We start from the raw sequence: 15948 nt of genomic DNA, 5'->3' as shown, positions 1-15948 counted from the left end.
TCATTTAAGAACTTAAACCTTGTTGGGCTGCACCCTGCAGGCCTGCAGTTCTTGTAATTGCCCAGCCGTAAGACCAAATAAAGCACCCAGAGATAACTAGAGAGATCAGTGGTTTTCTTTGATAGTGAGTCTTAACATGCCTGATGTAAGGTCCTGGAGAGCAGACAGTGGGCAGGACAAGGCAGCAGGTTTTGCTATGGTGGTGGGGGTGGGTGCTACCAGTTTAACAGGGAATTGGCGTCAGGTTGTCTCGTCAGTTACTACAGAAACCAGCAGAAGGGCCTGTTCCTCATCACCACTTTGATAAACTATTAATAGTGGGTGGAGCCATTTTTAAAGCTCAACATTCAGAGAACTAAGATCATGGCATCTCATCCCATCACTTCTTGGCAAATAGATGGGGAAACAGTGTCAGACTTTATTTTTTGGGGCTCCAAAATCACTGCAGATGGTGACTGCAGCCATGAGATTAAAAGACGCTTACTCCTTGGAAGAAAAGTTATGACCAACCTAGATATCATATTGAAAAGCAGAGACATTACTTTGCTGACAAAGGTCCGTCTAGTCAAAGCTATGGTTTTTCCAGTAGTCATGTATGGATGTGAGAGTTGGACTGTGAAGAAGGCTGAGCGCCAAAGAATTGCTGCTTTTGTTTTTTTTTTTTTTTTGAATTGCTGCTTTTGAACTGTGGTGTTGGAGAAGACTCTTGAGAGTCCCTTGGACTGCAAGGAGACCAAACCAGTCCATCCTGAAGGAAATCAGTCCTGAATATTCATTGGAAGGGCTGATGCTGAAGCTGAAACTCCAATACTTTGGCCACCTGATGCGAAGAACTGACTCATTAGAAAAGACCCTGATGCTGGGAAAGAGTGAAGGCGGGAGGAGAAGGGGACAACAGAGGATGAGATGGTTGGATGGCATCACTGTCTCAATGGACATGAGTTTGAGTAAACTCCGGGAGTTGGTGATGGACAGAGAGGCCTGGCATGTTTCAGTCCATGGGGTCACAAAGAGTCAGACATGACTGAGCAACTGAACTGAACTGGAGCCATTCTGATCCAAAAAGTAGAATAGTCACTAGCTAGGAGTGGAGGGATGGGAGGTGGGGCAGGTTATTGATTAGGCTCTATGATTAAGAGGGAAGGTTAGTCATGTGAACAGGCTGTGGGTGAGACAGGGACTCCTTGAGCGGGGATGTACACAGAGCAGGAGCAAAGCCATCTTGAGTGGCCCGACCATACACAACCATGTAGTGTTTTTGAACTTAGCAAAAATTTTTTAAATTTGGCTGCACTGGGTCTTAGTTGCAGCACTTGGAATCTTCATTGCCATTTGTGGGCTTAGTTGCAGCATGCAGGCTGTAGCTTCCTAACCAGCGATCGCACCTGGGCTGCTTGCATTGGGAGTGTAGTGTCTTAAATCTTTGGACCACCAGGGAAGTCCCCAGCAAAAGTGTTTTTACCTGTTAGCTGGACTATTAAACAGTACTTTTAGCCACCCTTTTTTAAAGGATTTGAGAACTGGTAAAACAGTTAATGGGCTTCCCTTGTAGCTCAGTTGGTAAAGAATCTGCCTGCAGTGCAGGAGACCAGGGTTCGATCCCTGGATTAGGAAGATCCCCTGGAGAAGGAAATGGCAACCCACTCCAGTATCCTTGCCTGGAAAATCTCATGGATAGAGGAGCCTGGTGGGCTGCAGTTCGTGGGGTCACAAAGAGTCGGGCACGACTGAGTGACTAACACTTACACTTACTTACTTAAAACAGTTAATATTTCTCATTAGGATTTGTGATGGTGACTAAATTTCAGGATATTAAGCATATGATTTTAAGTATGTTTTAAAACATTATGGGAAAGTAAAGTTGAAAAATACCAAACTCTACACAGTGTTTTATTGTAATTAAAAATACAGCCATGTTTAAAATGAAGCCTATTTACTATCTTATAATCAAATAGTGTTTGGATTTTTTTTTAATTAAGATGAAATTCACACAGCATAAAATATACCATTTTAAAATGAACAATTTAATGGCATTTAGTATGTTCACAATATTGTACAATCACTTCTGTCTGATACCATTTTTTTTTTTAGCCATCTTCCCAGAGGAGATCCTCATACCATTAAGCAGCATTTCCAGTGGGGTATGGGTTTGATACCTGGTTGGGGAGCTAAGATTCCACATGCCTCATGGCCAAAAAACCAAAACATAAAACAGAAGCAATATTGGAACAAATGTAATAAAGACTTAAAAGAAAAAAAAAACTTAAGAAAAAGAATAAAATTATTCTTCTTACATAGATGTCTATTTGAAACTTCAAAATAAGACTGTTAGAATAAGGAAGAGCACATATTCATTTGAAGAGGATTCAGTCTCTCCTCTGACAGGCCAGTGTAGGGCAGATTGCCCCAATTTGGTGAGGAACTGAGCTGATTTGATGTAGGTTTGTAAAACATATGAAACGTGTAATTCTTCATTCATCCCTGCCCTCTTTATAAGTGTTGCCTTCCAGAGGTCACAGTTGTAGGCCCAGGGTTTCTCACAAGACTGCCCCAAATTCTGTTATTTTCTGTTATATTTGTTTTGCTGCTTTCTGCTTTGCTTTTCAGCTTCTTGCTCTGTGTATTTTAAGAATTTGTCAAATGCCACTAGAGAAAAACCGTTGGGTGTCACATCTCTGTAACTCCTTTCTTCCAGAAAACTTGGCAGCCTGGAACTCCAGCTTTTGCCTCCATTCTTTTGAAATTGCTGAAAGCTTTGATGACTACTCTACCTCTTGGCTGTGGCTTTTGCTGGGCCTTGGTTTCCTCTGGACTTTGCCCCATGCACCTTTTCTCCTGGTTGATTTTGCTTTGTATATCTTCAGTGTAATAAGTAATAGCTTTGAATATAACTCTGTGCTAAATCTTATAAGTCTTCCTAGCAAATCACTAAACCTACAACCAAGATCATTCTACCCAGCAAGGATCTCATTCAGATTCGACAGAGAAATCAAAAGCTTTACAGACAAGCACAAGTTAAGAGAATTCAGCACCCTCCAAACCAGCTTTACAACAAGTACTAAGGGGACTTCTCTAGGCAGGATACACAGGAGAAAAGGAGGGAGGAGGGTTCAGGATGGGGAGCACATGTATACCTGTGGCGGATTCATTTTGATATTTGGCAAAACTAATATAATTATGTAAAGTTTAAAAATAAAATAAAAAAAAGAAAGAAAGAAAAAAAAAGACCTGCAAAAACAAACCCAAAACAATAAAGTAAATGGTAATAGGATCATAATATCAATGATTACCTTAAATGTAAATGGATTAAATGTTCCAAACAAAAGACACAGACTGGCTGAATGGATACAAAAGCAAGATCCATATATATGCTATGTACAAGAGACCCACTTCAGACCTAGGGAAACAATACAGACTGAAAGTGAGGAGCTAGAAAAAATATTCCAGGCAAATGGATATCCAAAGAAAGCTGGAGTAGCAATACTCATCCCAGATAAAATAGACTGTAGAATAAAGACTGTTGTGTAGGAAGAACAGTAATTATTGATCAAGGAATCAATCCAAGAAGAAGATATAACAATTATAAACATATCTGCACCCAACAAAGGAGCACCTCAATATACAAGGCAAATGCTAACAGTTATAAAGGGAAAATCAACAGTAACACAAATAATAGTGGGGGACTACAACACTTAAGTCACACCAATGGACAGATCATCCAAACAGAAAATTAATAAGGAAACATAAGCCTTAAATAACACATATCAGATGGACCTAATTGATATCTACAGGATATTCCATTCAAAAGCAGCAAAATATACGTTTTTCCTCTAGTGCACATGGAATGTTCTTAAGGAGAGATTACATCTTGGGTCACAAATCAAGCTTTGGTAAATTTAAGAAAATTCAAATCATATCAAGCTTTTTTTTTTTTTTTAACACAATGCTATGAAATTAGATATCAATTACAGGGGGGAAACTGTAAAAAAAAAAAATACAAACACATGGAGGCTAAACAATACGCTTCTAAATAACCAAGAAGTCACTGAAGAAGTCAAAGAGGAAATGAAAAAACACCTAGAAACAGATGACAACAAAACACAACCCAAAGCCGATGGGTTGCAGCAAAAGCAGTACTAAGCGAGAAGTTTAAAGTAATACAAGCCTGCCTCAAGAAACAAGAAAATCATCAAATACACAGCCTATCCTTACACCTAAAGCAACTAGAAAAAGAACAAAAAACACACAAAACAGTAGAAGGAAATAAATCCTAAAGGTCAGCAGAAATAAGTGAAAAAGAAATGAATAAAACAGTAGCAAAGATAAAACTAAAAGCTGGTTCTTTGAGAAGATGAACAAACTTGACAAACCATTAGCCAGATTCATCAGGAAAAAAAGAGAATACTCAAGTCAATAACATTAGAAATGAAAAAGGAGAAGTTACAACTGACACCACAGACATACAAAGCATCATAAGAGGCTACTGCAAGCAACTATATGCCTGAAAGAAATGAACAGATTCTTAGAAAAGTATAACCTCCCAAGACTGAACCAGGAAGACATATATGAACAGACTGATCACAAGCACTGAAGACAAAATATGAACAGACCAATCGCAAGCTCTGAAATAAAAACTGTGATAAAAAATCTTCAGCAAACAAAAGCCCAGGGCCAGAGAAGCACTAACACCTATCTGCTCAAACTCTTCAAAAAAATTGCAGAGAGAGAAAAACACCCTGAAAATTTGAAGCACCATGGTCAAAATAGAATGAATCATAGGTTTTTGAAAGTAAAAGAATAATTGTCATTTTAAAGGCAAATAATTAATTCAACTTTTTTCCCTAAAATCCTAACAGAGTGAGGATATTTTAGTTGTGTAACAATGGAATTGTTCTTATGAACGTTAGATGTGTTGTAAAGTCTTATATAATCCTCCAAACCACTCAGCCTGACTTATCAGTACTATTGTGTCATGGTGCAAGCTCTGAATGGTTAAGAGGAAGTTTACTATACAAGATCAAGTTGATTTTGCAATATATTTTTCTCTTTCCTTTAATGAGCAATATTAAAACAATTCTAGGAAAAATGATACTCTTATCAGATGAGGTTTGCCTTCTCATAAAATTAGAACCATATAATCCATTAACTTGTCTTTTCCATTTAAACTTCAGATATTTGAACTGAATTTAGTATTCAATTGCAGGAATTCTTTCATTTTCGGTGCCTAATAACATCAGCTTCTCTGCTCATTTGAAAATATTATTGTTCCCTTTTTATTGTCTGATTTTATAGCTTTTAATTGCATCAACAATACAAAATTCTTTTTTGGAAATAGGTAGGTTATAAACAAACATACATCTATATGAAATTGAGATCGTTTTGGTCACAAAAGGGGGATATTGAGATGTTTCTGTAATGTTTCTTTGATTGTGTGTGTGTGTGTGTGTGTGTGTGTGTGTGTGTGTGCGTGTGCATGCATGCGCGTAAAGTCTCCCAAATAGGGAGAAATCAGAATATGTGATTTTTTTGAAGAGGAAAGAATATGTTACCTAGTGGAAGGGTTGCCTTAATCCCAAACAGCCTACCTAATGAAATATTTAGAAGCACTTAGCGCTTTTAAGCAAATATCTTTTTCTGTGTCCCAAGGGAAAGTAAGTAATCTGAGTATGGAATGTTCCCTTGTTTTTATTTTTATTCTTGACCAGTGGAGACTGTGAGGATGGGTATATGGGCTGTTCTTTTGGCAAATGATTGTAGACTTAGAATAAGTGGTTTCAGGGTATTACTGGAGGAACCAATTAGATACCACAGTTTCTTATAAAGCTTCTTGAAATTATCTTTAACTTGATTTATAGTGATCAAAATAAACTCCTAAGCCTACAAATTGATGAAATCCTTCAAAGAAGTAACCTACTGAGAGAGTCCATTTTTTTTTTAGCTATCTAATTGTAGGATATATATTGATACTCTTGTCAGATAATTAAAAGTTAGCAATTCACCCTATATTATCATTGCAATTATTTTCAGCTATTACAAATGTCTTAATTTGTTCATTTGGATAACATTTTAAAAATTAACCCAAATTACTACTTGTATTATACTGAAATCAAAGTTAATCCAGTATAGTCAAATAATCTTATTTTGAAGCCTTGTGACCTAACTAAGTCTTGTGTGTTCTGTATGCTTTGGCCACAGCCCCACCACTTATGTTTTGGATGAAGATGAACCTCGATTCCTTGAAGAAGTTGACTACAGTGCAGAAAGTAATGATGACTTAGATATTGAATTGGCTGAAAACACAGGAGACTATGAACCTTCTGCCCAAGAAGAAGTACTTTCTGACTCTGAATCAAGAACATACCTATCTTGAACCCTTTGCCATCACTTATTAATTGTGAAGAAGAAATGAAATATCTTGGTTTTTGTTACATAGGAAATTTGAGAGAAATGACTTTATAGAAAGCTGACTCAGAAAGACGGAAAGTATCTTGGACCTGTTTGGTTTCAAGACAATAAATATGTTATTAATTCATGATAAAATTGGCACTTGTTTTATTTTAGATATTCAATGCACTTTACATAGCATTGAAGTATCAAATATTGGATTTACTTTTTAAAAAAAACCCTGAGTGTCACTGCATGAGTTTTTAATCTTATGGTTATATATCCTGCATCAAATGGATAATTTTGAGGTGCGTGAGAATATAAAGTCTAAATTCCAGAGTTGTTGAGAATCCTGAGTTACGGAAAACTAATATATATGTACATGGATTCCTGTAGATGTGTCTGTGTAAGGATGGGTAGATATTGAAGATAAGACTGTTCTTCACAATCATGTTAACTGTTGAGTTGTGACTGAAATCATCCAGAGTTTGCCTTGAAACCATTACATTCTACATTTACCAAATTAAACAAATAAAGACTATATTAAATGTTGCATTCATTTCGTCATCCTTTTTAACCAGCTCAGAATATTTGGTCTGTGGAATCTTTGGGGAAATATTATAATAATCTGACATCTGAATACATTGATAAAAACTTCTGAAAAAAATGCTGATAGCGTTGTTTATATAGTAGAGGCATACCTATCATAAAAAATATATTTGAACAGCTCTTTCCTCTTAAAATTGTGTCTCATGGGTGCACCTAAAGTCTGCTGTTACAGACTATCAAAAAGGTTTAAAAATGTAGTGAGAGTATGAGCCAGTGTTAAATGTATATGAAGCTTATGCTGCATCTCCTGAGCTGTGCAGTTATTAAGTGTACTGACGTGAATTCATTTAGGGCACGCTGACACTGTAACTGAGTCCTAGAAAAGGCAGTGAATTTCAGCCTTTTCTTATAGTGACATCTTCCCAAGTTTAAGCTGTCCTGCTTCAGGAATGACTGTCCTTGCTTACGAAGCAAAATAAAACAAGTCCAATGACATTGGATAAATGCTCTAAGAACTAAGTTTCTGTTGTAACAAAACAAATCCAAAAAGATAATGTATGAACAGACTTGCCAGGGCTTGGGTGCTTCAGTTTTGGCATGTTATCTTCACATATTCTGGAGAATTTTTCAAAATCTTTCTTTAGAGACCTGTAATAATGAAAAAGAAATTATAAAAGTGTTTCAGATTTTTGCACTTTCCATATCAACGATTTTCATTGTCTTATTTGAGACATTTCACCCACAGTATGGCTTCTTCTTGGCACCAGAGGAACCATGTTTAAAAACATAGCAAGGGGCCATAATATTGAGGTCTTATCTCTAAATAGCCTAATTCTTACTAATCTCAGAAAGTAAAGACTAAATAGATTGTGAAATTGAACTAGCCCTCTTAGTGTGTGGTGACCTGATTTAGGAAATATCAGGATACTTTAGCATTATTTATTTAATAATTAATGATTTGTAAAGTTAATTATTTTATTATTTTATATAGTAATAGAAAGTAATTACATATATAACTCTAATTTTTTCAGAGGGTGGATTATAGAGCCACTATGTCTGTGTGTGAACTTTTCTCGGCTCTTACAAAACTAGAAATTAAAAATCAGAGAAGTCTTGTATGAAAGGCAACTGCAGCTACTAGAATATGCAGAATAACTCACAGTGTGTGTTTCTTATGTTAGCAGTATAAACACCTCTTACCATGGGCTGCTATCATACTTTATATTGATGAGGCATGGCTTTTAGTATATGTTGCACGCCTGAACATGCTTTTTATTAAATAATTATTCATAAGATTGAAGAGAAGTTCTTTATAGTTAGGAGATGACTAACAATAAATAACTTTGGAAAAGTAAGAAATAATGTAAATCCTAACTTTTCTAATTAGGGGTAAACTAAAAATCATTGGCTATTTGTAGCTAAAAATGCCCTAAATTTTACCTTTTTAGATTTTTGTAAAATGACTGATATGCCTTCAGTGCCATAATCCTGATAATGAATGTGGCTGATAAAGTGAAAGTGAAAGTCACTCAGTTGTGTCTGACTCTTTGCGACCCCATGGATTACACAGTCCATGGAATTCTCCAGGCCAGAATACTGGAGTGGGTAGCCTTTCCCTTCTCCAGGGGACCTTCCCAACCCAGGGATCGAACCCGTGCCTCCCGCATTGTAGGCGGATTCTTTACCAGCTGAGCCACAAGGGAAGCCCAGGAATACTGGAGTGGGTAGCCTATCCCTCTTCCAGCGGATCTTCCCAACCCAGGAATCAAATCGGGGTCTCCTGCATTGCAGGCGGATTCTTTACCGACTGAGCTATCAGGGAAGCGTGGTTGATAAACCAAGTCTAATAAGCAAGAGTCGGACCCGACTGAGCGACTGAACTGAACTGAACTGAATAAATGAATTTAGACTTACTTGATTTACTTCACATTTGGAACTGTGAATTTCATAACTGTAGTTTTGATCTAACCCATTGGTTCTCAAATTGTGTATGTATTGTGTGCATCAGAATCACCTGGAGAACTTGTTTCTCGAAACATAGATGACTGATTCTGTAGATCTGGGGCAGGGCCCCCAAATGTGCATTTCTTAAAAATTCTCAGATGGTGATGTTGTTGGAGTCACACTGTATGAACTGCTGATATGATATGATGCTCTGTTAGCATCACGGTTTCCTAAGAATCACAGGACCTATGAATTGGAAGTCAGCACCAGAAATGAGTTAGAGTAAGGTAATTTGTAGAATCAAGAAAACAGGCAGAGATCAAGAAAATCACTGGGGCAGAGCTGGGGCTTTAGCCCAGGTCTCTTGACAACTAGCCTCACGTTCTCACCAAAGAAGGAGATGCTGTCCTTTGCCTTTCCCCCTAAAGTGAGGAATGTTAAAAGCTTAAGGGTCTGTCTTTCTTGAGTTTATAAAATTCATCTGGCAAAAACCTATGGTTCACAATGGCTTTTTCTTCATTGCAGTCATAGTGTTGTTTGAATATAGGATTTTGTTCTGGATTAAGTATTGTTCTTAATCAGTCTCTGCCACTTCTACCAGTTTTTGTGTGGTGTTTAGAAACATGGAGATTTGTCTGAATCCTAATTACAAATAAGTAAGCTGGTGTTCCGCTTCAGATAGTACATTAACCACAGTAAATATGATACTTCTAAATTTCAATTATCCAAATTAAGGTAATCATATTGAATATAAGCACTGAAATGGATAATATAATAAGTGGACTAATGGAGTTGTTTTTGTGCATGATCCAGAAATAAATGACAGTAATGGGATGATAAATGTATCTTTATAAATCTTTTTGCTCTCCTATATTTATTTTAATAATTATAAAATATTAATTGAAAATTAGTGAACTTTTCTCTTATTTTGGTGAAAGGTTAAACACTAGTTCTCCATTACAGAAAAACCTGTAGAAGCAATATTTTAATTGAAAGGCTTCCCAGGTGGCGCTAGTGGTAAAGAACCTGCCTGCCAATGCAAGAGACACAGGTTTGATCCCTGGGTTGGGAACATCCCCTGGAGAAGGAAATGGCAACCCACTCCAGTATTCTTGCCTGGAGAATTCCATGGACAGAGGAGTGCGGTACGCTACAGTCCGTGGGATCACAAAGAGTCAGACATGACTGAGCGACTGAGCATGCACACTAACCCATCAATTCTATTTTATATAACAGAATGTTATCATTAATTATTGCTTCCCTGGTGGCTCAGACAGTAAAGACCCCTCTGCCTGCAATGCTAGAAGACCCGGGTTCGACCCCTGGGTCAGGAAGATCCCCTGGAGAAGGAAATGGCAACCCATTACAGTATTCTTGCCTGGAAAATTCCATGGGCAGAAGAGCCTGGGGGTTACAGTCCATGCGGTTGCAAAGAGTCAAACATGACTGAGCTACTAATATCCATCAATTCTACTTTACATGACAGAATATTATCATTAATTGTTAAGTAAACGTTACTCTGGTGAAAGCATATTTAAATTCCCACATTGAAAAAGGAAAACTCAGAAGAAAGTCTCATTTTCTTTATGATGATTAGTGTTCTGAAGATTTAGTCCTTGATGTGTTATATTTCAGTCGTCACTATTAATGATACTTATAAAGCACTTCTTGCCTGTACTGGGCTGACCCTGGCCGTGGGAAGTCTGCCTTTGTGGTGCCCTCCTTTTTCTAGACCCGAACAGTGACTTTGGTCCATGGCCACTTATTCTTCCCGCCCCACCTCAAATATCTTCTTTTCTATACTCAGGCGCTTGAACCTGCTGGCACCCTCTGTCAAATCCGATCAAGTCTTCAGAGCTTGGTTGGTTGGTGAGGGTATTGTCATTAAACCTATTTTTTTTTTTTTTCCAGTTTGAGTTTGCTAAGCAGGCAGTGCCTAAATCCAAATGAATGGCCCTGTTTTGGTGGCATGGGAGGCATCAGGCAGGCCAGTCAGAGTGTTATTTGAGAGTCTGGGACATGGTTGACCCTGGTGAGTGTGGACAGGGTCTCTGTGGGTGTCCATTTGTGCAGAAGATGGTCACCCCCATGAAATGGAAATGGATTTGTGGTACCTTTCTAGCTGTAAACCCAGACAGCTTTAAAGAGCTGAAGAGATCTGGCTTTGAGTATTTAGAAAGGTTTATTTTTGTAATATCAAATGTATGATACTATCCATTTCAAAGACATCACTGATAGAGTGCCAAGTGAAGATGAGGTGAGGATCAGGAAAAGATTTGCTCAGAGTAATTCTGGTGCTGATCTTCCAATTACTTTTAATGTACTTTTAAACCACATAAAGAACCATGATAAATGACAAATGTGAAGAAATTATAAAAGGTAAAGGTGCTCATTGAAAATTAAAGTAGGCTAGCTAGTGTTTAATAAATGCGAAGTCTACACCTTTGAAAATAGGTCAACTTCTCTGTAAGCTTATTTTCTTTAGCTGAAGGTGTAATTAAGTAGGAAGTATTAAGACCATATTTTCATGTTCAGTGCTCATGGTAAAATAGTAAAGTCAAGTTATGTACGCTGTTTGCAGTGTCATTTTTAAAAATTATTTATACTTTCCTAGATTTTGTATTATCTATGATTGTTTTTCCTCCTTTTAATTCTTAGAAATGTTTGACATTTCATCTCTTTTCTTTTTCTTTCAAAATGTGAGCACTTGAAACAGAGTGCATAGATTGGATAGGATACACTTCAGAATCTAAAAAAAATCATATTAAAGGATTATATTTCACATAGAAGAAAGTACAATGCATAACTATCTTTGCTAACCTTTATTTCCCCCTCCTGAAGAGCTACACAAGATGAAAAAATAACAAAAACTAAACCACTGTCTAACCCAGATCACTTACAGGATGGAGCGGGCACACCCAGTGTCCCCTTTGCTCTAACCAGCCTTCAAAATCCGTGTGTTCTGAGGTTGCCGACTTCCAGAGTGGAGCACATGACTTGAGCTGAGTCAGTCCGCTCTTCTTTCTGCTGAGCATCTGCAGTGGGCACATGATCTAAACTAGTCCAAACAGCATGTTGAGACTTGGCAAAGGAAGACCCTGCCTTGGTAATGAAGGATATTCTTCTGGCAGCCACAATGCAGCCCTGAGAGGAGAGTGCGCCCAAGACACCCACCATCAAAGGAAAAAGGCATGGAGAAGCTGAGTCTTCTTCTCACTTCAGTCCCACATCAAGCTGTACGGGAAACCTCAATTGCATCAGTTATATGGGCCTATAAATTGCGTTCTGAGTTTAGGCTATTTAAATTGAATTTTCTGTTACTGGAAAGGCTATGTCTGTTATAACAGGTATGTATGTCTGAAACCTACCTGAAAACCCAGCCATCTTCAGTGTCCATCCCTGAAGGGGTGGCTCCATGCAAAGCACATGTCTTAAGAGAAGTTACAAGGGAAAGACACTCCAGAAAGGCCAAAACAGCAGGTATCCACTCATACATGTCAGACAGAAAGTGAAAGTGAAAGTCGCTCAGTCATGTCCAACTTTTTGTGACCCCATGGGTATAGTCTATGGGCTTCTTTAGGCCAGAATACTGTAGTGAGTAGCCTTTCCCTTTTCTAGGGTATCTTTCCAACCCAGGGACTGAACCCAGGTCTTGCACGTTGCAGGTGAATTCTTTACCAGCCGAGTCACCAGGGAAGCCCCTCATGTCGACAAACTCATGTTTATTTTGTGTATACTAGGCACAAAAGGAGTCATATTTTTGTCATTGCCTACTTGAAACTCAGAGATTATTTCCTCAAGTGATGAAGCCTGTTGTTACTGGCTTGTTCCAAGAGAATATTATCCCAAGAGCTGACCTTTCACTATCTTGAAAGTTCTCTGTAGTAGTGGACAACACAAATGTTGTAAACTATTAATATTGAAAGTGAGTACCTCTTCTGTGGTGCTTCATATAACAAGGTGGACCCAGGGAACAGAGCTCCCTTTGTTGAGTTACATCAGTTAGACCAATGAGCACATATAATGGGATGAAGTTGTAATATTACTCAGTTATAATCTCAAAGCAATTTCCATCCAGTTACTGCTTAGAACTGCAGATCCTTGCCTTTCATCCACAGGTGATGCATAGATAAAGAGCATTTCAACAGCTCTTTAAAATTTAAGAAGTTCTTTTCTAAGTTATCTCATTTGAGCTTCACAAAAAGACTATTAATAGAGACATTAGCATTTCCATTTAATATGTGAGGAACACAGGGCTTAGAGAGGCCATGTGAGTTACCTGGACTTTAGTGTATAGCAGAGCAGAGACTCAGACCCGCCTTGGGTGCCTCCGCCAACCACCTGCACTTCTCTCACAGGTGGTAACCAGCGGCCTGTGCCACCTCTGTGAGCAAGCTAGCCCATCAGCCTTGTGTGGGGAGTTTGATGACACTAGGAAAATAGGCAGCTGTGTTATCACCGCACACCACAGGGTCCCTCAGGCAGGTGGGCAGAGCGAAACCTGACCAGGTGTGCCTGAAGCTCTCTCCGGGGCGCTTCAAGAAAACAATCTCAATGGAAACATTTTCTCTTTTAGCCTGTGGAATGGTTCTTATATTTTCCAAACCAGTATTTTTATGGATAGTTAAGAACAAGGCAGTCCATCCAGTTTTTGTTTCTAACCATTACATATATATATTTTTTTGTTTGTTTGTTTGTTTGTTTTTTTAAGGAAGAAGAGTCTGGAATCTTTTTTATTTTATGTTTAGTCAAATCGGTAATGGTTTTGCACAAGTCTTTCTCTGTCTTCTCTGCTTTCTCTTAAGGCTGCTTTTCTAACTATAATGGTGAGGGAAAAGATTTTTGTCTAATATACTTACCTAAAGTTAGTTGTATCTCATAGACTCAACCTAAAGTACATTTAAAAATAAATTTATATTTTTACCAGGAAGATACTTTCTTCTTTTTTATCACTTTAACTGAGGGCCAATCAATAAGCTTTAGAAATAAGCTGTTTTTTCACCTGTCTTTCCAGATTGAATTTTAGTTAGAGGAATATAGCCTTTTATAATATAAGACAAGAATACGATGACCCAAACACTCCAGCCTTATATTTGTATTAGGTTATGATTGAGTCCTTGGCCCATCTTTAAGCCCATCAAATTTACAAAACCTTTTAGTAATACCACTCCAAAGCATGTCCATCTGTCCTATACTTGGAGTGAATAAAATAATGCTTTTCACTTTGATGATAATAAAGGCTAGCATTTGCAGAGCACCTACTATGTTATAGGCACTGACCTGTGTACAGTGTATACGCCTATTTAATCTTCACAAGAACCCTACGATAGGTACTATTATCCCCATTTCATAGATGGGGAAGCTAACTTGCTAAAGATCATACAATTAATAAATGTTGGGACATCAATCGATTCTTAAGTTGAGCAGGAAAGTGACTACTGAGGACTACCATATTAGGGATTTTACAAAATTTCATCCCGGATTCCACAGCATCTCACCAGGGAGGACATTTCATGACCAGTATGGTTCAAGCATGGTGTATTTATGTGGGCCCGTCATTTTGCTTGTACTCCCAAGGAACAGGTACAGTGGAACACTAGTAAGTCCAATCTCAGGCCCCTTGCTAACTCGGGAACTGTAGCAGGATGGCCATCACATTTAACTTCTCAGGAGTATCTCTGATTATGGGCTGTCCCCTATCGTATGCCTCCTTTTGAATAAGCCTCACAAGGCTTACTGGGAGGGCTTGAGGAGTCTCTCACATTGTTGTGTAAGTAGAATCTGATTTAAATAACCTGTGGGGTTTAGGTAATGGCATCCCACTCCAGTACTCTTGCCTGGAAAATCCCATGGACAGAGGAGCCTGGTGGGCTGCAGTCCATGGGGTCGCGAAGAGTTGGACATGACTGAACGGCTTCCCTTTCACTTTTCACTTTCATGCATTGGAGAAGGAAATGGCAACCCACTCCAGTGTTCTTGCCTGAAGAATCCCAGGGACGGGGGGAGCCTGGTGGGCTGCTGTCTATGGGGTCGCACAGAGTCGGACATGACTGAAGCGACTTAGCGGCAGCAGCAGGGGCTTAGGTGTACTGTATTAGCTTGGATTTACTGTCTATTTAATTCATTCACCAAATATTGTTACAGCTTGTGAGGTTATAGAAACCCAGATTTGTACGGTGTGAAGTACAAAGCCCAGGACAAAATAACAGCTTAGTAAATCGTGTAACCTGTGGGTGGTGGCCCATTTGACTCTATTTTGTTTATTCTACTTAGTATTTCAGAAATTTTCTGTCCTTCTGTAGAATCCTTAGTGCTGAAAAGGCCCTCAGAGCTCACCGAGTCACTCCTTTTTTAGATGAATTCAGTCCAAGAGAGGGTAAGAGCCTTGCCTTAGGCCACCCCATTTTCTGATTCAGCTCCCTGAACCCCCTTTATAAGATCCCCCTGATACATACACTCTGCTGGCACCATCAGTTTAGGCTGGGCAGGACTGACTCAGTTTCAGAGTTGTTTCATATTCTGTTGACAACTGCGTTGCCCATCTTGCCATTTATAGCTCTGACTTTATAGCTTTGGGAAGCACCTTAAGGATAATTGCAAATACTCTACCATCCAAATATGCACTCCCCATGCCTAATAACGAGGCTTTTAAGAGGTGAGATAGGAGAGGAGCAAGATGATAGCTCATGTGAAATGAGAAATCTGGGTAAGTGGGATTTGGTAATGGACTTTGCAGTGACACTTCTTGTCTGATCATTGGTCCATGGTTATGCTGGTACATTCTGTACTTTGAAAGGCATATAATGTCAAAAGGCCCAAATATTGGTTAAGATTTTGATTATTTTGCAGAATTGTAGAAAAAAGAACCTCAGGACTGATTATTTTTCCCTCAAAGCTTTATGTTTAATGTTCTTATCCCTTGTTTAGAAGTTGCACTTTCTATTGTTTGTAGGACTATCCAAAAAAATGTGTTTGTTCTTTCCTATTGCCTCAGTGATTTAATGGTTCTGTTCTTTGAAGAGTAATTCCAGCTGCCTTTTGATTTGAGACACGTAGAAAAATCTGCTTATG

General features: G+C 38.4%; 1 protein-coding gene across 4 annotated transcripts in view; it reads left to right on the top strand.

The window, feature by feature from the left end:
- AGTPBP1 (ATP/GTP binding protein 1) overlaps positions 1 to 6939 on the top strand; it is a 193360-nt gene extending 186421 nt beyond the window's left edge. For all 4 annotated transcript variants that reach the window (XM_027550143.1, XM_027550146.1, XM_027550145.1 and 1 more), the window contains one exon: positions 6196 to 6939. In XM_027550143.1, coding sequence (XP_027405944.1) covers positions 6196 to 6370 — 175 coding nt within the window. In that variant the 3' untranslated portion in view covers positions 6371 to 6939. The remainder of the gene's footprint in view (positions 1 to 6195) is intronic.
- The last annotated feature ends 9009 nt before the right edge of the window (positions 6940 to 15948 follow it).

This window comes from Bos indicus x Bos taurus, chromosome 8 (assembly GCF_003369695.1).
Source record: "Bos indicus x Bos taurus breed Angus x Brahman F1 hybrid chromosome 8, Bos_hybrid_MaternalHap_v2.0, whole genome shotgun sequence".
Classification (NCBI taxonomy): domain Eukaryota; kingdom Metazoa; phylum Chordata; class Mammalia; order Artiodactyla; family Bovidae; genus Bos; species Bos indicus x Bos taurus.
Note: the sequence above shows the minus strand (reverse complement) of the source record. Positions and strands in the feature narration are given on the sequence as shown.